Source organism: Lithobates pipiens, unplaced genomic scaffold, assembly GCF_037356315.1.
Source record: "Lithobates pipiens isolate NorthernLeopardFrog02 unplaced genomic scaffold, aLitPip1_a1.2 Scaffold_6, whole genome shotgun sequence".
Classification (NCBI taxonomy): Eukaryota; Metazoa; Chordata; class Amphibia; order Anura; family Ranidae; genus Lithobates; species Lithobates pipiens.
In genome coordinates this window covers 9,365,059-9,382,415 of record NW_027507881.1, presented here as the reverse complement: position 1 = coordinate 9,382,415, position 17,357 = coordinate 9,365,059, and the positions used below count along the sequence as shown (strand labels likewise).

General features: G+C 47.5%; 1 protein-coding gene across 2 annotated transcripts in view; it reads right to left on the bottom strand.

Moving 5' to 3' along the window:
• Positions 1-17,357, bottom strand: part of LOC143958220 (immunoglobulin superfamily DCC subclass member 3-like) — a 319,528-nt gene that overhangs the window by 95,362 nt on the left and 206,809 nt on the right. For both annotated transcript variants that reach the window (XR_013270102.1, XM_077467717.1), the window contains exon 7: positions 1,905-2,070. Coding sequence is in view for 1 of the 2 variants with exons in the window: in XM_077467717.1 (XP_077323843.1) it covers positions 1,905-2,070 (166 nt within the window). In the remaining variant the exon portion in view is untranslated. The remainder of the gene's footprint in view (positions 1-1,904; positions 2,071-17,357) is intronic.

The following is a 17,357-nucleotide window of genomic DNA, read 5'->3' as shown; positions in this document are numbered from 1 at the left end:
GACAGACTTTTGGCGGAATTCCGACGGACTTTCCAAATGCTCACACATGGACTAAAGTCCATTAATTTTGAATGTGACTCCAGGTATGACGGGACTAGGGAAGGAAGTCAATCTCGGCTCTTTCATCAGCGAGACTTACACTATGCGAGCCTCGTTGCCTGGTATGGATTTTAAGGGTAACCCCTACGCCGAAAAAACGGCATGGGGGTCCCCCCAAAGTCCATACCAGACCCTTATCCGAGCACACAGCCCGGCCAGCCAGGAAAGGGGGGGGGCAAACGAGCGCCCCCCCCCTCCTGAACCGTACCAGGCTGCATGCCCTCAACATGGGGGGGTTGTGCTTTGGGGAAGGGGGGTGCCCTGCGGCCCCCCACCCCAAAGCACCTTGTCCCCACGTTGATGAGGATAAGGGCCTCTTCCCGACAACCATGGCTGTTGGTTGTCGGGGTTCTGTGGGCGGTGGGATTATCGGAATTCGGGAGCCCACTTTAATAGGCGGGCTCCCGGCTCCCCCACCGTATGTCAATGAGTATGGGATACATCGTACCCCTACCCATTCACCTGGGGGAAAATGTGTCAATAAAAAAACACACTACACAGGTTTTAAAAGTAGTTTATTGGGCAGCTCTGGAGCTCTTCTTCCAACTTACATAGTTACATAGTTAGTAAGGTTGAATAAAGACACCAGTCCATCCAGTTCAACCTGAGTGAGTGTCTACAATTGTCCTTATCCCTGTACATTGCACACTCACATCCATCCCTACCCTCAAGGAGCCCACAATCCCAGGTCCCCATTCATATACTAGGGCCAATTTTGGACAGAAGCCAATTAACCTACCTGCATGTCTTTGGAGCGTGGGAGGAAACCGGAGTTCCCGGAGGAAACCCACGCAAGCACAGGGAGAACATGCAAACTCCAGGCAGGTAGTGTCTTGGTTGGGATTCAAACCAATGACCCTTTTTACTGCTAGGTGAGAGTGCTAACCACTACACCACTGTGCCGACTTCGGGGATCTTCTTCCGACTTTGGGGGTCTTCTTTCGACTTCTCCGCGCTTCCCGGTTCTTCTTGCCGGGCTCCTCCGCTATCTTCTGCTCTTTTGCTAGCGGAGGAGCCCGGCTTTCTCCTTCGCCTTCTTCCTTCTTCTGTTCTTCCGATGTTGATGCGGCGCTCTCTCGCGCTGTAATGCCGTGGACACGGTGCGCAGAGACTTATATAGGCATACGAGGCGGAGTCACTGGGTGATGTCACCCGTGACCCCACCCCTTATGACGTCACAGTCCCAGCATGCCCTGGGAATGTGAAGTCATAAGGGGTGGGGTCACGGCATTACAGTGGGAGAGAGCGTCGTGTCAACATCGGAAGAACAGAAGAAGGAAGAAGAAGAAGAAGACAGTGATGGTGACGACGAAGGCTCATCCGCTAGCAAAAGAGCGGCAAAAGAGCAGAAGATAGAGGAGGAGCCCGCTGAGAAAAACCGGAAAGCGCAGAGAAGTCAGAAGAAGACCCCCAAAGTCGGAAGAAGACCCCCGGAGCTGCCTAATAAACTATTTTAAAAACCTGTGTAGTGTGTTTTTTTATTGACACTTTTTCCCCCAGGTGAATGGGTAGGATCGTGTGTACGCGGCATAAGACAGTAAACTGGCCCTTTGCTTGGAAAGTTTAGAGACCCATGCTGTAAGTGATGGTGGTACAACCCTGTACTAGGGATGCAGCCTGGATTATCTATTGTTACTTAGGTAGTGTACTGTTTTCCGCTACCTTTTCCATAACAACGGAATTCATTTTGCACAATGCATGCAGCAATATCAGAAGAATTATGCGATAATACTGTGACAACCAGAATAGGTATGTCTAGTTTACACAGCCATATCTTCTCACCATTGCCTCTTTTTCCATCATACCTGTTGTTATTCTTCAGCTTGATATGTCCATTGGGCTCCAGCTCCTGGCCATTCTTTAGCCATGTGATCTGAGGCGGTGGCTCTCCCTGGGCCAGACAGGTGAAGATTGCTGTAGTGCCAACAGGCCGGGAAATGGACTGCGGGTGCTGGACAAACTCAGCTGGGGCTATAAGAGACAAAAATACAGAAGAATGGGCTAAATATGCACAACGGAGGGCTCCAAGCTGTCATTATAAGAGGACATAGAGAAAAAAAATATAAAAGATGGAATCAGGACTTGGTTTGGTTTTCCTTGCAGTGCTTCTTTTTTCCCCAGTGGGAACATGGTGGCATGCAGTTCCTGTCACTCCTCCAGCAATGATTGTATGTACTGGGTTCATTGGCGTGCTTTGAGGGGTCTGTTGATGTTAGGGGGGTGTTGCGGGAGGGCATAGCTCACAACTGTCCCTGATTTTGAGGGACTGTCCCGCATTCGGGACAGTCCCTCTGCCCATCCTTCCTCCTCATTCGTCCCTCATGTTGATCTGATCTATATAGTTGTATATAAAATGCGCTACTTATCTATCAAAAAGTGTTTCCCAGTGCAAAACCAAAATTCATCCAATTTCTAAATTGCTACATTTGTAAATTCCAAAAGCCAATATAAAGCAATAGTAGTGGTAAAAAAGCACTGGTGGGTTTAACCAATCATTTCTTGTAAAATTCTCCTTTAAAGGAGGTGTGGTAGGGGGTGTGTCCTATGCCTATATACTTTTGCTAATGGTTGCCCCTCATTCCCATCTCAGAAAGTTGAAAGGTATGGGGGGGGGGGGGGGGCTATTGTTATTGTGGAGGATCTATTGTTGCTGAGGTGACTCTATTGCTGCTGCAGGGGATCCATTGTTGCTGGGGTGGATCTATTGTTGCTGGGGTGGATCTACTGTTTCTGGAGTGGTTCTATTGTTGCTGAAGCAGATGAATTGTTGCTGGGGTGGACCTATTGTTCTTGGGGGTGGTTCTATTGTTGCTGGGGGGAATCAATTGTCGCTGGGGTGGATCTATCGTTGCTGGGAAATCTATTGTTGCTTGGGAGGAACTATTGTTGTTGAAGGAGATCAATTGTTGCTTGAGTGGGCTTATTGTTGCTGGCAATAGCCAATGATGTCAACAGCGCATGTGCAGTGACAGTCTGCATTCAAGGCACACAGAGGGGGGTAGGGGGTGAAACAAGGGTCAGTGCTCAGAGGTGGGTAGGGGGTGAAACAGGGGTCATTGCTTGGAGGTAGGTAGGGGGTAAAACAAGGGTCAGTGCTCGGAGGTGGGTTGGAGACAAGTGTCAGTGTTCAGAAGTGGGTAGACAAAGGTCAGTGCTCAGAAGTGGGTAGGGGTGGAGGCAAGGTTCAGTGCTCGGAGGTGGGTAGGGGGTGGAGACAAGGGTCAGTGCTTGGAGGTGGGTAGGGGTTGGAGATGAGAGTCAGTGCTCAGAAGTGGGTAGAGGCCGGAAACAACGGTCAGTGCTCGGAGGTGGGTAGGGGGTGGAGACAAGGGTAAGTGCTCAGAGGTGGGTAGGGGGTGAAACAAGAGTCAGTGCTTGGTGGTGGGTAGGGGATGAAACAAGGGTCAGTGCTTGGAGGTGGGTAGGGGATGAAACAAGGGTCTGTACTCCGAGGTGGGTAGGGGGTGAAGACAAGGGTCAGTGCTTGGAGGTGGGTACGGGGTGAAGACAAGGGTCAGTGCTCAGAGGTGGGTAGGGGGTGGAGATAAGGGTCAGTGTTCAGAAGTGGGTAGGGTGTGGAGACAAGGGTCAGTGCTCAGAAGTGGGTAGAGGTGGAGTTAAGGGTCAGTGCTCGGAGGTGGGTAAGGGGTGGAGACATGGGTCAGTGCTTGGAGGTGGGTAGGGGTTGGAGATGAGAGTCAGTGCTCAGAAGTGGGTAGGGGGTGGAGAAAAGGGTCAGTGCTCGGAGGTGGGTAGGGGTGGAGACAAGGGTCAGTGCTCGAAGGTAGGTAGGGGGTGTAGACAACGGTCAGGGCTCAAAGGTGGGTAGGGGGTGAAGAAAAGGGTCAGTGCTCAGAAGTGGGTAGGGGGTGGAGACAAGGGTCAGTGCTCGGAGGGGGTTAGGGGGTGGAGACAAGGGTCAGTGCTTGGAAGTGGGTAGAGGTTGGAGATGACAGTCAGTGCTCAGAAGTGGGTAGGGGGCGGAGACAAGGATCAGTGCTTGTAGGTGGGGAGAGGGTGGAGACAAGGGTCAGTGCTCAGAGGTGGATAAGGGGCGGAGACAAGGGTCAGTGCTCAGAGGTAGGTAGGGGGTGAAACAAGGGTTAGTGCTCGGAGGTGGGTAGGGGCTGAAACAAGGGTTAGTGATCAGAGGTGGGTAGGGAGTGAAACAAGGGCCAGTGCTCAGATTTGGGTAGGGGGTGAAACAAGGGTCAGTGCTCGGAGGTGGGTAGGGGTGAAACAAGGGTTAGTGCTCGGAGGTGGGTAGGGGGTGAAACAAGGGTCAGTTCTCGGAGGTGGGTAGGGGGTGGAGACAAGGGTCAGTGCTCGGAGGTGGGTAGGGGGTGGAGAGAAGGGTCAGTGCTTGGAGGTGGGTAGGGGGTGGAGAGAAGGGTCAGTGCTTGGAGGTGGGTAGGGGGTGGAGAGAAGGGTCGGTGTTCGGAGGTGGGTAGGAGGTGGAGAGAAGGGTCAGTGCTTGGAGGTGGGTAGGGGGTGGAGAGAAGGGTCAGTGCTCGGAGGTGGGTAGGGGGTGGAGGGTCAGTGATTGGAAGTGGGTAGGGGTGGAGACAAGGGTCAGTGCTCGGAGGTGGGTAGGGGGTGGAGAGAAGGGTCAGTGCTCGGAGGTGGGTAGGGGGTGGAGACAAGGGTCAGTGCTCAGAGATGGGTAGGGGGTGGAGACAAGGGTCAGTGCTCGGGGGTGGGTACGGGGTGGAGAGAAGGGTCAGTGCTTGGAGGTGGGTAGGGGTGGGAGACAAGAGTCAGTGCTCGGAGGTGGGTAGGGGTTGGAGATGAGAGTCAGCGCTCAGAAGTGGGTAGGGGGCGGAGACAAGGGTCAGTGTTCATAGGGAGGTAGGGGGTGAAGACAAGGGTCAGTGCTCTGAGGTGGGTAAAGGGTGGAGGGTCAATGCTCTGAGGCTGATAGGGGTGGAGGATCAGTGTTTGGAGGTGGGTAGGGGGTGGAGAGAAGGGTCAGTGCTCGGAGGTGGTTAGGGGGTGGAAGGGTCAGTGCTCAGAGGTAAGTAGGGGATGGAGACAAGGGTCAGTGCTCGGAGGTTGGTAGGGGGGTGGAGACAAGGGTCAGTGATCGGAGTTGGGTAGGGGGTGTAGACAAGGGTCAGTGCTCAGAGGTGGGTAGGGGGTGGAGACAAGGGTCAGTGCTCGGAGGTGGGTAGGGGGTGGAGAGAAGGGTCAGTGCTCGGAGGTGGGTAGGGGGTGGAGAGAACGGTCAGTGCTCGGAGGGGGGTAGGGGGTGGAGAGAAGGGTCAGTGCTCGGAGGTGGGTAGGGGGTGGAGAGAAGGGTCAGTGCTCAGAGGTGGGTAGGGGGTGGAGAGAAGGGTCCGTGCTCAGAGGTGGGTAGGGGGTGGAGAGAAGGGTCAGTGCTCGGAGGTGGGTAAGGGTGGGAGACAAGGGATGACTTGGTAGGGGAGAACCTGCACCTATTCTCTGAAAGAAATGTATGGAGAACAGTGGCGTAACTAGAACCTTCGGGGCCCCGATGCAAGAAACCATGAAGGGCCCCCCTGAACCCCAGCCAGGGCCCTTCTCTCAGAGTCCGGCGGTGGAACTCCAGGGCGTGGTCACAGGTATGACCTTTGTGAGACCTGTAGTTCCACCACAGGCATCAGTAGTTTTTTTTTATTATTTTTATTTTTTATTTTTAGGTGCCCCATTGGGGGACTGTCCCTTGGCAGGATGGGGTCCCTGTCCCCAGAAGAGCTGAGGTCCTTTTCTCCAGGGCAGATGAAGTTACTGCCCCCAGGTGAGAAGGGGTCCCTGTCCCCAGGGGAGATGGGGGTCCCTGTCCCCACGTGAGAAGGGGCCCCTGTCCCCAGGGGGAGATGGAGGGGGTATATAATGGTGTGTGGGGGATGGGGGCGGCACAGTGGTGTAGTGGTTAGCACTCTCACCTAGCAGTAAAAAGGGTCGCTGGTTCAAATCCCAACCACGACACTACCTGCCTGGAGTTTGCATGTTCTCCCTGTGCCTGCGTGGGTTTCCTCCGGGTACTCCGGTTTCCCCCCACACCCCAAAGACATGCAGCTAGGCTAATTGGCTTCTGTCCAAAATTGGCCCTAGAATTTGAATGGGGAATTTAGATTGTGGGATCTTTGAGGGTAGAGACCAATGTGAGTGTGAAATGTACAGGGATAGGGGTAGACACTCACTCAGGTTGAACTGGATGGACTGGTGTCTTTATTCAACCTTACTAACTATGAAACTATGAAACTATGACCAAGCTGTAGGCCGCACACTCATCCATGTTGGCCTGGGATCCATCCAGTGTGCTGGATGGGCGATCAGCATATCTCCCAGAAAGACCTTTCATCATCTGTGTATGACGGGGGAGGAGGGGGGCTGGCAGACAAGCCTGCAGTGTCCTCCGGGGGGCTCTCATAGGGCTGCAATGCATCTGTGTGCTTAAAGTTTGTTTACCCGGGAGAAGTATGCAGTGCAGTGTGGGCTGGACTTGGGGGGGACTCTGGCTGGGGAGAACAGACATCGGACTGAGCGGCAATGCATGGAGTAGGAGAGGGGTACTCTAAGGATCCGGCTGAGGACACAGGTCATGCGGGGAATGCACAACTAAAGAGCAGCCAGTGCGATAGTCGAGCATGGAGCTCTGCTAGTCACCCTCCACCTCCAGCCACCCGTGTGCATGGTGCACTGGTACCCCTAGCTGCCTATGCTGCTGCCGGCCATATGTAGAGGGGGCTGCATGGGCCCCCTGCATCACAGGGCCCAGTTGCGGTCGCGACTGCTGCACCCCCTATAGTTACGCCCCTGATGGAGAAGGTGAAAAGAGACCATAAATGTTGAAGCAGATCTTTCATGAAAATACAAGACTGGCTTATCTGGGAGCCCCTGATTCCCACAAGTAAAGAATACCGAAAATAGCGAGAAAACAAGAAGAAAGACGTAATAAAAAGTACCGTATATACTCGAGTATAAGCCGAGATTTTCAGCCTCTTTTTTGAGGCTGAAAGTGCCCCCTCGGCTTATACTCGAGTCACCGCTGTCTGACTGCTTGATCAGCGTATCGAGCAGACAGACGGCGGACATTAAAATTCAAAAGCCGCGCCTCCTTCTCCGCCTCCGCCTGTGATAGGCGGAACACTGAATTTCCCAGCAGCCTGTGTTCCGCCTATCACGGACATCCGCTCATTCTCATACTACGGACGAGTATGAGAGGATGTCCGTGATAGGCGGAACACAGGCTGCTGGGAAATTGAGTGTTCCGCCTATCACAGGCGGAGGCGGAGGCGCGGCTTTTGAATTGTAGAATGGCCGCCGAGAAGAGCGGCGATCCTGGAGCGGCGATCCATCGGCACGACACGGGACGGAGGAGGCACGGGACGGAGGAGGCACGGGACGGAGGAGGCACGGGACGGAGGAGGCACGGGACGGAGGAGGCTCGGGACGACGGCGGCTCGGGACGGAGGCTTGGGACACAGGTAGGCTGGACACACACACAAGGCTGCACGGACACACACACACACACACACACACACACACACACACACACACACACACACACAGGGATGGATTGAACCTCAATTTTAGGCTGTTTAGTCGGTGATTTGATACCAGGAAGTGTCTGGAAGCCGAGGTCTGAAGGATTATTTTCTTCTTAGTTATTTTAGAATGTAATGGGTACCGTATATACTCGAGTATAGGCCGACCCGAATATAAGCCGAGGCCCCCAATTTACCCCCAAAAAACTGGAAAACTTATTGACTCGTGTATAAGCCGAGGGTGAGACATGGCTGTCCATCCCTGTGTGTCCGTCCATCCCTGTGTGTGTGTCCGTCCATCCATCCCTGTGTGTGTGTCCATCCATCCATCCATCCATCCCTGTGTGTGTGTCCGTCCATCCATCCCTGTGTGTGTGTATCCATCCATCCATCCATCCCTGTGTGTGTGTGTGTGTGTGTGTGTGTGTATCCATCCATCCATCCATCCATCCCTGTGTGTGTGTGTGTGTGTGTGTGTGTGTGTGTGTGTGTGTGTGTGTGTCCGTGCAGCCTTGTGTGTGTGTCCAGCCTACCTGTGTCCCAAGCCTCCGTCCCGAGCCGCCGTCGTCCCGAGCCTCCTCTGTCCCGTGCCTCCTCTGTCCCGTGCCTCCTCTGTCCCGTGCCTCCTCTGTCCCGAGCCTCCTCCGTCCCGTGCCTCCTCCGTCCCGTGCCTCCTCCGTCCCGTGTCGTGCCGATGGATCGCCGCTCCAGGATCGCCGCTCTTCTCGGCGGCCATTCTACAATTCAAAAGCCGCGCCTCCGCCTCCGCCTGTGATAGGCGGAACACTCAATTTCCCAGCAGCCTGTGTTCCGCCTATCACGGACATCCTCTCATACTCGTCCGTAGTATGAGAATGAGCGGATGTCCGTGATAGGCGGAACACAGGCTGCTGGGAAATTCAGTGTTCCGCCTATCACAGGCGGAGGCGGAGAAGGAGGCGCGGCTTTTGAATTTTAATGTCCGCCGTCTGTCTGCTCGATACGCTGATCGAGCAGTCAGACAGCGGTGACTCGAGTATAAGCCGAGGGGGCACTTTCAGCCTCAAAAAAGAGGCTGAAAATCTCGGCTTATACTCGAGTATATACGGTACTTTTTATTTGGGCAGTGGGGGGCTAGATAAGCGAACTTTGCATCTGGGTCAACTTTAACCACTTCAACTCCTGAAGATTTTACCCCCCTTCATGACCAGGCCAATTTTTGCTATTTGGCACTGTGCTACTTTAACTGTGCAGTCATGCAACACTGTACCCAAATGTAATTTACATCATTTATTTATTTTTTTCACAAAAATAGAGTTCTCCTTTGGTGATGTTTGATCATCACTGCTTTTTTTTTAATTATTATTCATACAAAAAAAGACAAAAAAAAACAATATTTTTTACTTTCTGCTATAAAACAAATCCAATAAAAAAAAAATAGAAAAATCAAATTTCTTCATAAATTTAGCATAAAATGTATTCTGCTACATGTCTTTAACCACTTCAATACTGGGCATTTTCACCCCCTTCCTGCTCAGGCCAATTTTCAGCTTTCAGCGCTGCCACAATTTGAATGACAATTGCGCGGAGATGCGACATTGTACTCAAATTAAATTTTGATAGTTTTTTTCCCCACAAATAGAGCTTTATTTTGGTGGTAGTTGATCACTTCTGCATTTTAAATTTTTTGCGCTATAAACAAAAAAAGAGCGACAATTAAAAAAAAAAAAAAAAACACATTTATTACTTTTTGCTATAATAAATATCCCAATAAATTTTTCTAAAAACAAATTTTTTCCTCGGTTTAGGCCGATACGTATTCTTCTACATATTTTTGGTAAAAAAAAAAAAACGCAATAAGCATATATTGATTGGTTTGTGCAAATGTTATAGTGTCTACAAAATAGGGGATAAATGTATGTCGTGTTTATTATAAAAAATGTTTTACTACTAATGGTGGCGATCCGTGACTTTTATCATGACTGACATTGCGGCGGACAGATCGGACACTTTTGACACTATTTTGGGACCACTGACATTTATAAAGCGATCGGTGCTATATAAATGCACTGATTACTGTATAGATTCACTAGCAGAGAAGGGGTTAACACTAGGGGGGCGCTGAAGGGGTTAAATGTGTGTCCTAGGGAGTGATTCTAACTGTGGGGGGAGGGGACTGGTGAGGGGAGGAGACCGATCGGTGTTCCTATATACAAGGAACATCTGATCAGTTCTCATCTCCCCTGACAGGACGTGGGTGGATCTGTGTGTTGATACACACAGATCTACGTCCCTGCTCTGTGATGGGCTATATATATATATATATATATATATATATATATATATATATATATATATATATATATATATATATATATATATATATATTTTTTTTTTTTTTTTTTTTTTTTTTCATACTGTCACCAGTCAGTGTCCCTGATCACTGCCACACCAGTTATATAATGAGGTTATACTGAGCTGTATGTAAGTGACTTTATTTTTTTACCTTTCTTTTTTTTATTTTTTATGTACAAATCTATATATTGGATACAAACTACATTATATGGAAAAGCAAACATGTGAAAGTCACATAAAAAATGACTTTAATGTAAGTATTATAATAGTAATTCAAAATATATGCTCACTTAAATTTCTGCTTTTCCTTCAGGGCATGTATAATTCTACTCTGTCTGTGAACATTTACTAAATCTACAGAGAAAATCTAAAACTATAACAATTATAAACAACAAATACAGCAAATAGAAAGATAAGACTGGTACCTTAATAGAAAACTATAGTGTTGCAATACAATATAATTGTCCATTCAAGATATTCTTAAGAAAAAGTCATTTTTCAAGTTCTTTTCTGTGTTAGATAGCTGCTACATCTTTTTTTTCTCTTTTTTGTAGATCTTTTTATTTATTTCCTTCAATTTATTTTACATTTCCTAATATTCCAAAAATGATGACAAAACGTATTTGTAGATGCTATAACATGACAAAAAAATTACAACTCGCCATGCGCCATGCATATATTACTAAATACCTTGGACTGTCTACTTTCCAAAAAGTTTATATTGGGGGGGGGGGGGGGGGGGGGGTATTTTGGACTGTTCTGAAATTTTTGGACCTCAACAAATGAGATTGTCTGTCAGTACATCAGGGTTGATCGATTTTCAGATATATATCCCATAGTTTGTGGACTCTATAACTTTCCTACAGACAGAATAATATACACCGATTTGGGTAGTTTTCAACAAGCAAATGTAGCAGAATACACTTTGGTCCAAAGTTATGAAGAACAAATTGATTTGCACTTTCCCACAGACTGAATAATATACACAGAGTTATTTTCACTAAATACACATAGCAGAATACATATCTGGGCTAAATTTATGAAGAACATTTATTTATTTGCAATATTTTAAAAAAGGAACTAAGAAAAACAATATTTTTTTTAAAATTTTCTGTCTTTTTTATTTTTTTGTTTATTTAGCAAAAAAAACAAAAAAAACAGTAGTGATTAAATATCACTAAAAGAAAGCTCTAGTTGTGTGACCAAAATGCAGTTTTGGTACAACGTTGCAATTCTCAGTGTGAGAGCGCTGAAAGCTGAACAAGGGGGTGAAAGTGCCCGGGTATTGAAATACTTAAGTTAATACATATTGGATAGAATTTCTCTCTTTTATATTTCTTAATATTAAAAAAATTATGACAAAAAAATTACAACTCGCCATCCCTCTTACTAAATACCTTGGACTGTCTACTTTCCAAAAAGTTTTTTTTGTGTGTGTGTGTGTGGGGGGGGGGGGGGGGGGGTATTTGGACTGTTTTTTTGTGGGGGGGGTATTTGGACTGTCCTGACATGTTTGGACCTCAGCAAATGAGATCAGCCGTCAGTACATCAGGGTTGATCGATTTTCAGATATATATCCCATAGTTTGTGGACTCTATAACTTTCCTACAGACTGAATCATTTACACTGATTTATCTTTACTAAATACATGTAGCAGAATACATTTTTTTGGGCTAAATTTATGAAGAACAATTATTTATTTGCAAAATTTTATATCAGGAACTACGAAAAACACGTTTATTTTCTTTTAATTCTTTGTTTTTTTTATAATTTATTTAGCAAAAAAAAAAAAAAACACAGTAGTGATTAAATACCACTAAAAGAAAGTGTTAGTTGTGTAACCAAAATGCAAAAAATGTAGTCTGGGTACAGTGTTGCATGACTGCGCAATTGTCATTCAAAGTGTGAGAGCGCTGAAAGCTGAACATTGGCCTGGGCAGGAAGGGGGTGAAAGTGCCCGGGTATTGAAATGGTTAAGTTAATACATACTTGGATAGAATTTTTTTTACATTTCTTAATATTCCAAAAATTACGAGAAAAAAAATTACAACTCGCCGTGCCTCTTACTAAATACCTTGGACTGTCTATTTTCCAAAAAGGTTTTTTTTTTAGGGGGGGAGGATATTTGGACTGTCCTGACATTTTTGGACCTCAACAAATGAGATCGGCCGTCAGTACATCAGGATTGATCGATCTTCAGATATATCCCATAGTTTGTGGACTTTCCTACAGACTAAATAATATACACTGAGTTATTTTCACTAAATACATGTAGCAGAATACATTTTTGGGCTAAATTTATGAAGAACAATTATTTATTTGCAAAATTTTATATCAGGAACTAAGAAAAACAAGTTTTTTTTTTTCTGTCTTTTTTTGTTTATTATAAAAAAAAAAAACAGTAGTGATTACATACCACTAAAAGAAAGCTCTAGTTGTATGAACAAATGCTAAAAATGTTATCTGAGTATAGTGTAGCATGGCCCGCGCAATTGTCATTCAAAGTGTGAGAACACTGAAAGCTGAAAATTGTCCTGGGCAGGAAAGTGCCCGGGTATTGAAATGGTTAAGTTAATACATACTTGGATAGAATTTTTTTTACATTTCTTAATATTCCAAAAATTATGCCAAAAAATTACAACTTACTACGCCTCTTACTAAATACCTTGGACTGTCTACTTTCCTAAAACACCCCCCCCCCCTCCCGCTTGAGATCCGATGCTTCTCCTGGCTCTCCCGCGCCATCGGGGACCCGGAGAAAGATGATGGATGATGACCATAGAGATTTCCAGTGACCAGATGGTCACCTGTCATCTCTATGACAGTCGGAGGCCCGGGCACGGTGTTATGAAGTCACATCCGGGCCGTGATAGTAAACAAAGCCACGATCGTGGCTGGTAAAGCATGAGACCGTCATTTATATTTTTGATCTCATGCTTTCCAGCCTGGAGGAGAGATGTGGAGTCTTATAGACCCTACATTTCTTCATAAAGAGGACCTGTCACGAATGATTCCCATTACAAGGGATGTTTAGATTCCTTGTAATAGGAATAAAAGTGATTAAAAAAAAAATTTATAAAAGAAAAAGTGTAAAAATAAAAAAAAAGTTAAATAAAAAAATACATTTTTTTTTTTTAAATTCCCCTGTCCCCAGTAGCTTGCGCTCAGAAGCGAACGCACACGTAAGTCCCGCTCACATATGTAAACGCCGTTTAAACCACACATGTGAGGTATCGCCGCGTGCGTTAGAGCGTGAGCAACAATTATAGCACTAGACCTCCTCTGTAACTTTAAAATGATAACCTGTAAAAAATGTAAAGCGTCACCTATGGAAATTTTTAAGTACCGAAGTTTGGCGCCATTTCACGAGTGTGCGCAATTTTAAAGTGTGACATGTTAGGTATCTATTTACTTGGCGTAACATCATCTTTCACATTATACAAAAAAAAAAATCGGGCTTACTCTACTGTTTTGTTATTTTTAATCATTTTAATAATTTTAATCATTTTTAATCATATTTTTAATCTTTTTTTTTAAATTGTTGCACAAATACCGTGCAAGATGAAAACGGTCGCCATTTTATTCCCTAGGGTGTCTGCTTAAAAAAAACATATATAATGTCTGAGTAATTTTCTAGCAAAAAAAAATGATGATTTTTACGTGTAGGAGAGGAGTGCCAGGATAGATTAATACATACTTGGATCGAATTTTTTTAAACCAGAGTTTAGTGTAAGTTTAACCTTCTATGAAGTAAGACTTGAAGATCTGTAGATGGGAGTGCGGTCGCGGCACTTACATGCCCCACGCTTGTCTCCATTCATTTGATCCGGAGATTTTCAGGTCTAACATTCGGGAGCTGGGCACACTTCTCCTCCCAGGCTTTGCTGGCAGCCCAGCTCTCTGCTTAAATCACCAAAGACTTCTACGGGGCTGGCGATTAATTTTGGTCGCCTGCAGAGCATTGAGAACAGAGGAGAGGCAGCTGTGCAAGTTTATACTCGCTGTATTCGGATAACGGGGATAAGCGTCATGACCGGTTCTCTGCTTACCTGACCCCCCGTCTGGAGATATTTGGGCCTTTTTTTCCCGTCAATTAAAATATCGTTGTTTCAGAAGAAGTCAAAGCAAAATCCCGGGGGTTTGTGTGGCAGCTGCCAACTAATCCTCACAGCGGGAAGAAAAATCCTTCTCTGAATGGCATCGGAATTATTCCTTGGATTAATCTCACCGGTGATGAATCCTCTTAAAGATACTTGGAGATGCCAATACTGCTAAGAAAAGCCTCTAATTAAGAATTGGCCACCTGCAATGGCAAAGGATTCCAATGTCTGATCCAACTTGAGTACCGTGTACACACTCACCGAACACTTTATTAGGTCCACCTTGCTAGTAGCGGGTTGGACCTCCTTTTGCCTTCATTCTTGGTGGCATAGATACAACAAGGTGTTGGAAACGTTCCTCAGAAGTTTTGCTCCATAGTGACATGATAACATCACACAGTTGCTCAGTGGCGTAACTAGAACCTTCAGGGCCCCGATGCAAGACACCATGAAGGGCCCCCCTGAACCCCAGCCAGGGCCCTTCCCCTCCGAGTCCGGCGGTGGAACTCCAGGGCGTGGTCACAGGTATGACCTTTGTGAGACCTTTAGTTCCACCACTGGCATCAGTAGTTTTTTTTTATTATTTTTATTTTTTATTTTTAGGTGCACCATTGGGGGACTATCCCTATGCAGGATGGGGACACCGTCCCCAGAAGAGATTAGGTCCTTTTCTCCAGGGCAGATGAAGTTACTGCCCCCAGATGAGAAGGGGTCCCTGTCCCCAGGGGAGGTGGGGGTCCCTGTCCCCACGTGAGAAGGGGTCCCTGTCCCCAGGGGGAGATGGAGGGGGTATGTATTGGTGTGTGGGGGATGGGGTTCTCTCACTCACCATGACCAAGCTGTAGGCCGCGCTAGGGTCGCCACCTTTTCCTCAAGTCAAACCCGAACACTTTAGTGGCGCACAATTATTATTTTTTTGTTGTATAAACTGTACATCTATTTTGCTATTAAATAGCATTTCTAATCATATGAAGTTAATAACAAGAGTTCCGATTTACACAGAGTTCTCCTTTTACATTTGAACCCGCAGAGTTCCCTTTCACTGTAAGGGGGGACTCTGCAGACTCTGATGTAAGGGAGAACTCTGAGGACTCTAACATAAGGGATGCTCTGGGAACCCTGATCTAAGGGGGGACACTGAGAACTCTGGTGTACGGAGAGGACTCTGATGTAAAGGGGAACACTGCTGCCTCTGGTGTAAAGGGGAACTCTGATGTAAGGGGTGCTCTGAAAACCCTGTTTTACCTTAGTGTACTCACTCAGAGGCAAGAGAGAGAAGGTGGGAGACTTCAGTCACAAACAGGGATGGATGGTGAGCTCACTCACCCCTTGGCAGTCAGCACCTTTCATCCAGATGTATCTGAGGCTGCTGGACTTCAAATTTCCAGCCCCCACTTTCCTTTTCCGAGGCACATCCCTGGGGATTGGAGTGTGGACAGAGGGGTAGGAGCGGGAGGAAGAGGTGCAGATCGAGGCCTCACTCCTCTCCCATCTGTACATATATTTGGGGGGGGGGGGGGGATTGTTAATAATGGCTTTGGACAGTGTGAAAGAGTGTAACGGACACTCAGCTTAGACAACTGCAGCCAGCAACCCTTCTGGGAAGCCATAGTCCAGTCTGAATGTGTCCGGGTTTCAGGCAGTCTGAAACCCGGACGCATGATGCCAAACCCGAACTGTCCGGGTGAATCCTGGACAGGTGGCAACCCTAGGCCGCGCACTCATCCATGTTGGCCTGGGCTCCATCCAGTGTGCTGGACGGGTGATCAGCATATCTCCCAGAAAGACCTTTCATCATCTGTGTATGACGGGAGAGGAGGGGGGCCGGCAGACAAGCCTGCAGTGTACTCCGGGGGGCTCTCATAGGGCTGCACTGCATCTGTGTGCTTAAAGTTTGTTTACCCGGGAGAAGTATGCAGTGCAGTGTGGGCCGGACTCAGGGGGGGGGCGGAACCCTGGCTGGGGAGAACAGACATCGGACTGAGCGGCAATGCATGGAGTAGGAGAGGGGTACTCTAAGGAGCCGGCTGAGGACACAGGTCATGCGGGGAATGCACAACTAAAGAGCAGCCAGTGCGATAGTCGAGCATGGAGCTCTGCTAGTCACCCTCCACCTCCAGCCACCCGTGTGCATGGTACACTGGTACACCTAGCTGCCTATGCTGCTGCTGGCCATATGTAGAGGGGGCTGCATGGGCCCCCTGCATCACAGGGCCCAGTTGCGGTCGTGACTGCTGCACCCCCTATAGTTACGCCCCTGCAGTTGCTGCAGATTTGTCTCTTCCATTCCACCACATCCCAAAGGATCTCTGTTGGATGAGATGTGGTGAGTGTGGAGGCCACTGGAGGACAGGGACCTCATTGTCCAGTGGTGAGATGATCTTTGTGACATGGTGCATTATCCTGCTGGAAGGAGCCATCAGAAGATGGGAACACTGTAGCCATAAAGGGATGGGGCAACAATACTCAGGTAGGCCGTGGGGTCTCAACGATGCTTAATTGGTACTAAGTGGCCAAAGTGTGCCAAGAAAATATCCCCCCCCCCCCCCACACCATTACACCACCACCACCAGCCTGAACCGGTGATACAAGGCAGGATGGACCCATGCACAACATTCTGGCCCCACCATCTGAATGTTGCAACTGAAATCCAGACTCATCAGGCCAGGCAACGTTTTTTCAATCTTCTATTGTCCAATTTTGGTGATCCTGTGCCAATTGTAGCCTCAGTTTCCTGTTCTTAGTTGACAGGTGTGGCACCCGGTGTGGTCTTCTGCTGCTGTAGCCCATCTACTTTAAGGTTGGATGTGTCGTGGGTTCAGAGATGGTATCATGCATACCTTGGTTGTAACGAGAGGTTATTTGAGTTACTGTTGCCTTTCTATCATCTGGAACCAGTCTGCCCATTCTCCTCCGACATCAACAAGGCATTTTCCTCCACACAACTGCTGCACACTGGATATTTTCTCTTTTTCTCACCATTCTCTGTAAAACCGAGAGATGACTGTGTGTGAAAAAAACAGTAGATCAGCAGTTTTTGAAATACTCAGACCAGCTCGTCTGGCACCAACGACCGCGCCACGTTCAAAGTCACTTAAATCCTCTTTCTTCCCCATTCTGATGCTCGGTTTGGACTTCAGCAAGTCTTCTTCGCCACGTCTAGATGCCTAAAAGCATTGAGTTGCTGCCATGTGATTGGCCGATTAGCAGCTTCTGTTACCAAGCAATTGAACAGGTGTACCTAATAAAGTGGTCAGTGAGTGTATCCGGGCTCGTATTGAAGTGGTTTTACCGGGATCATGGATGAGACCAG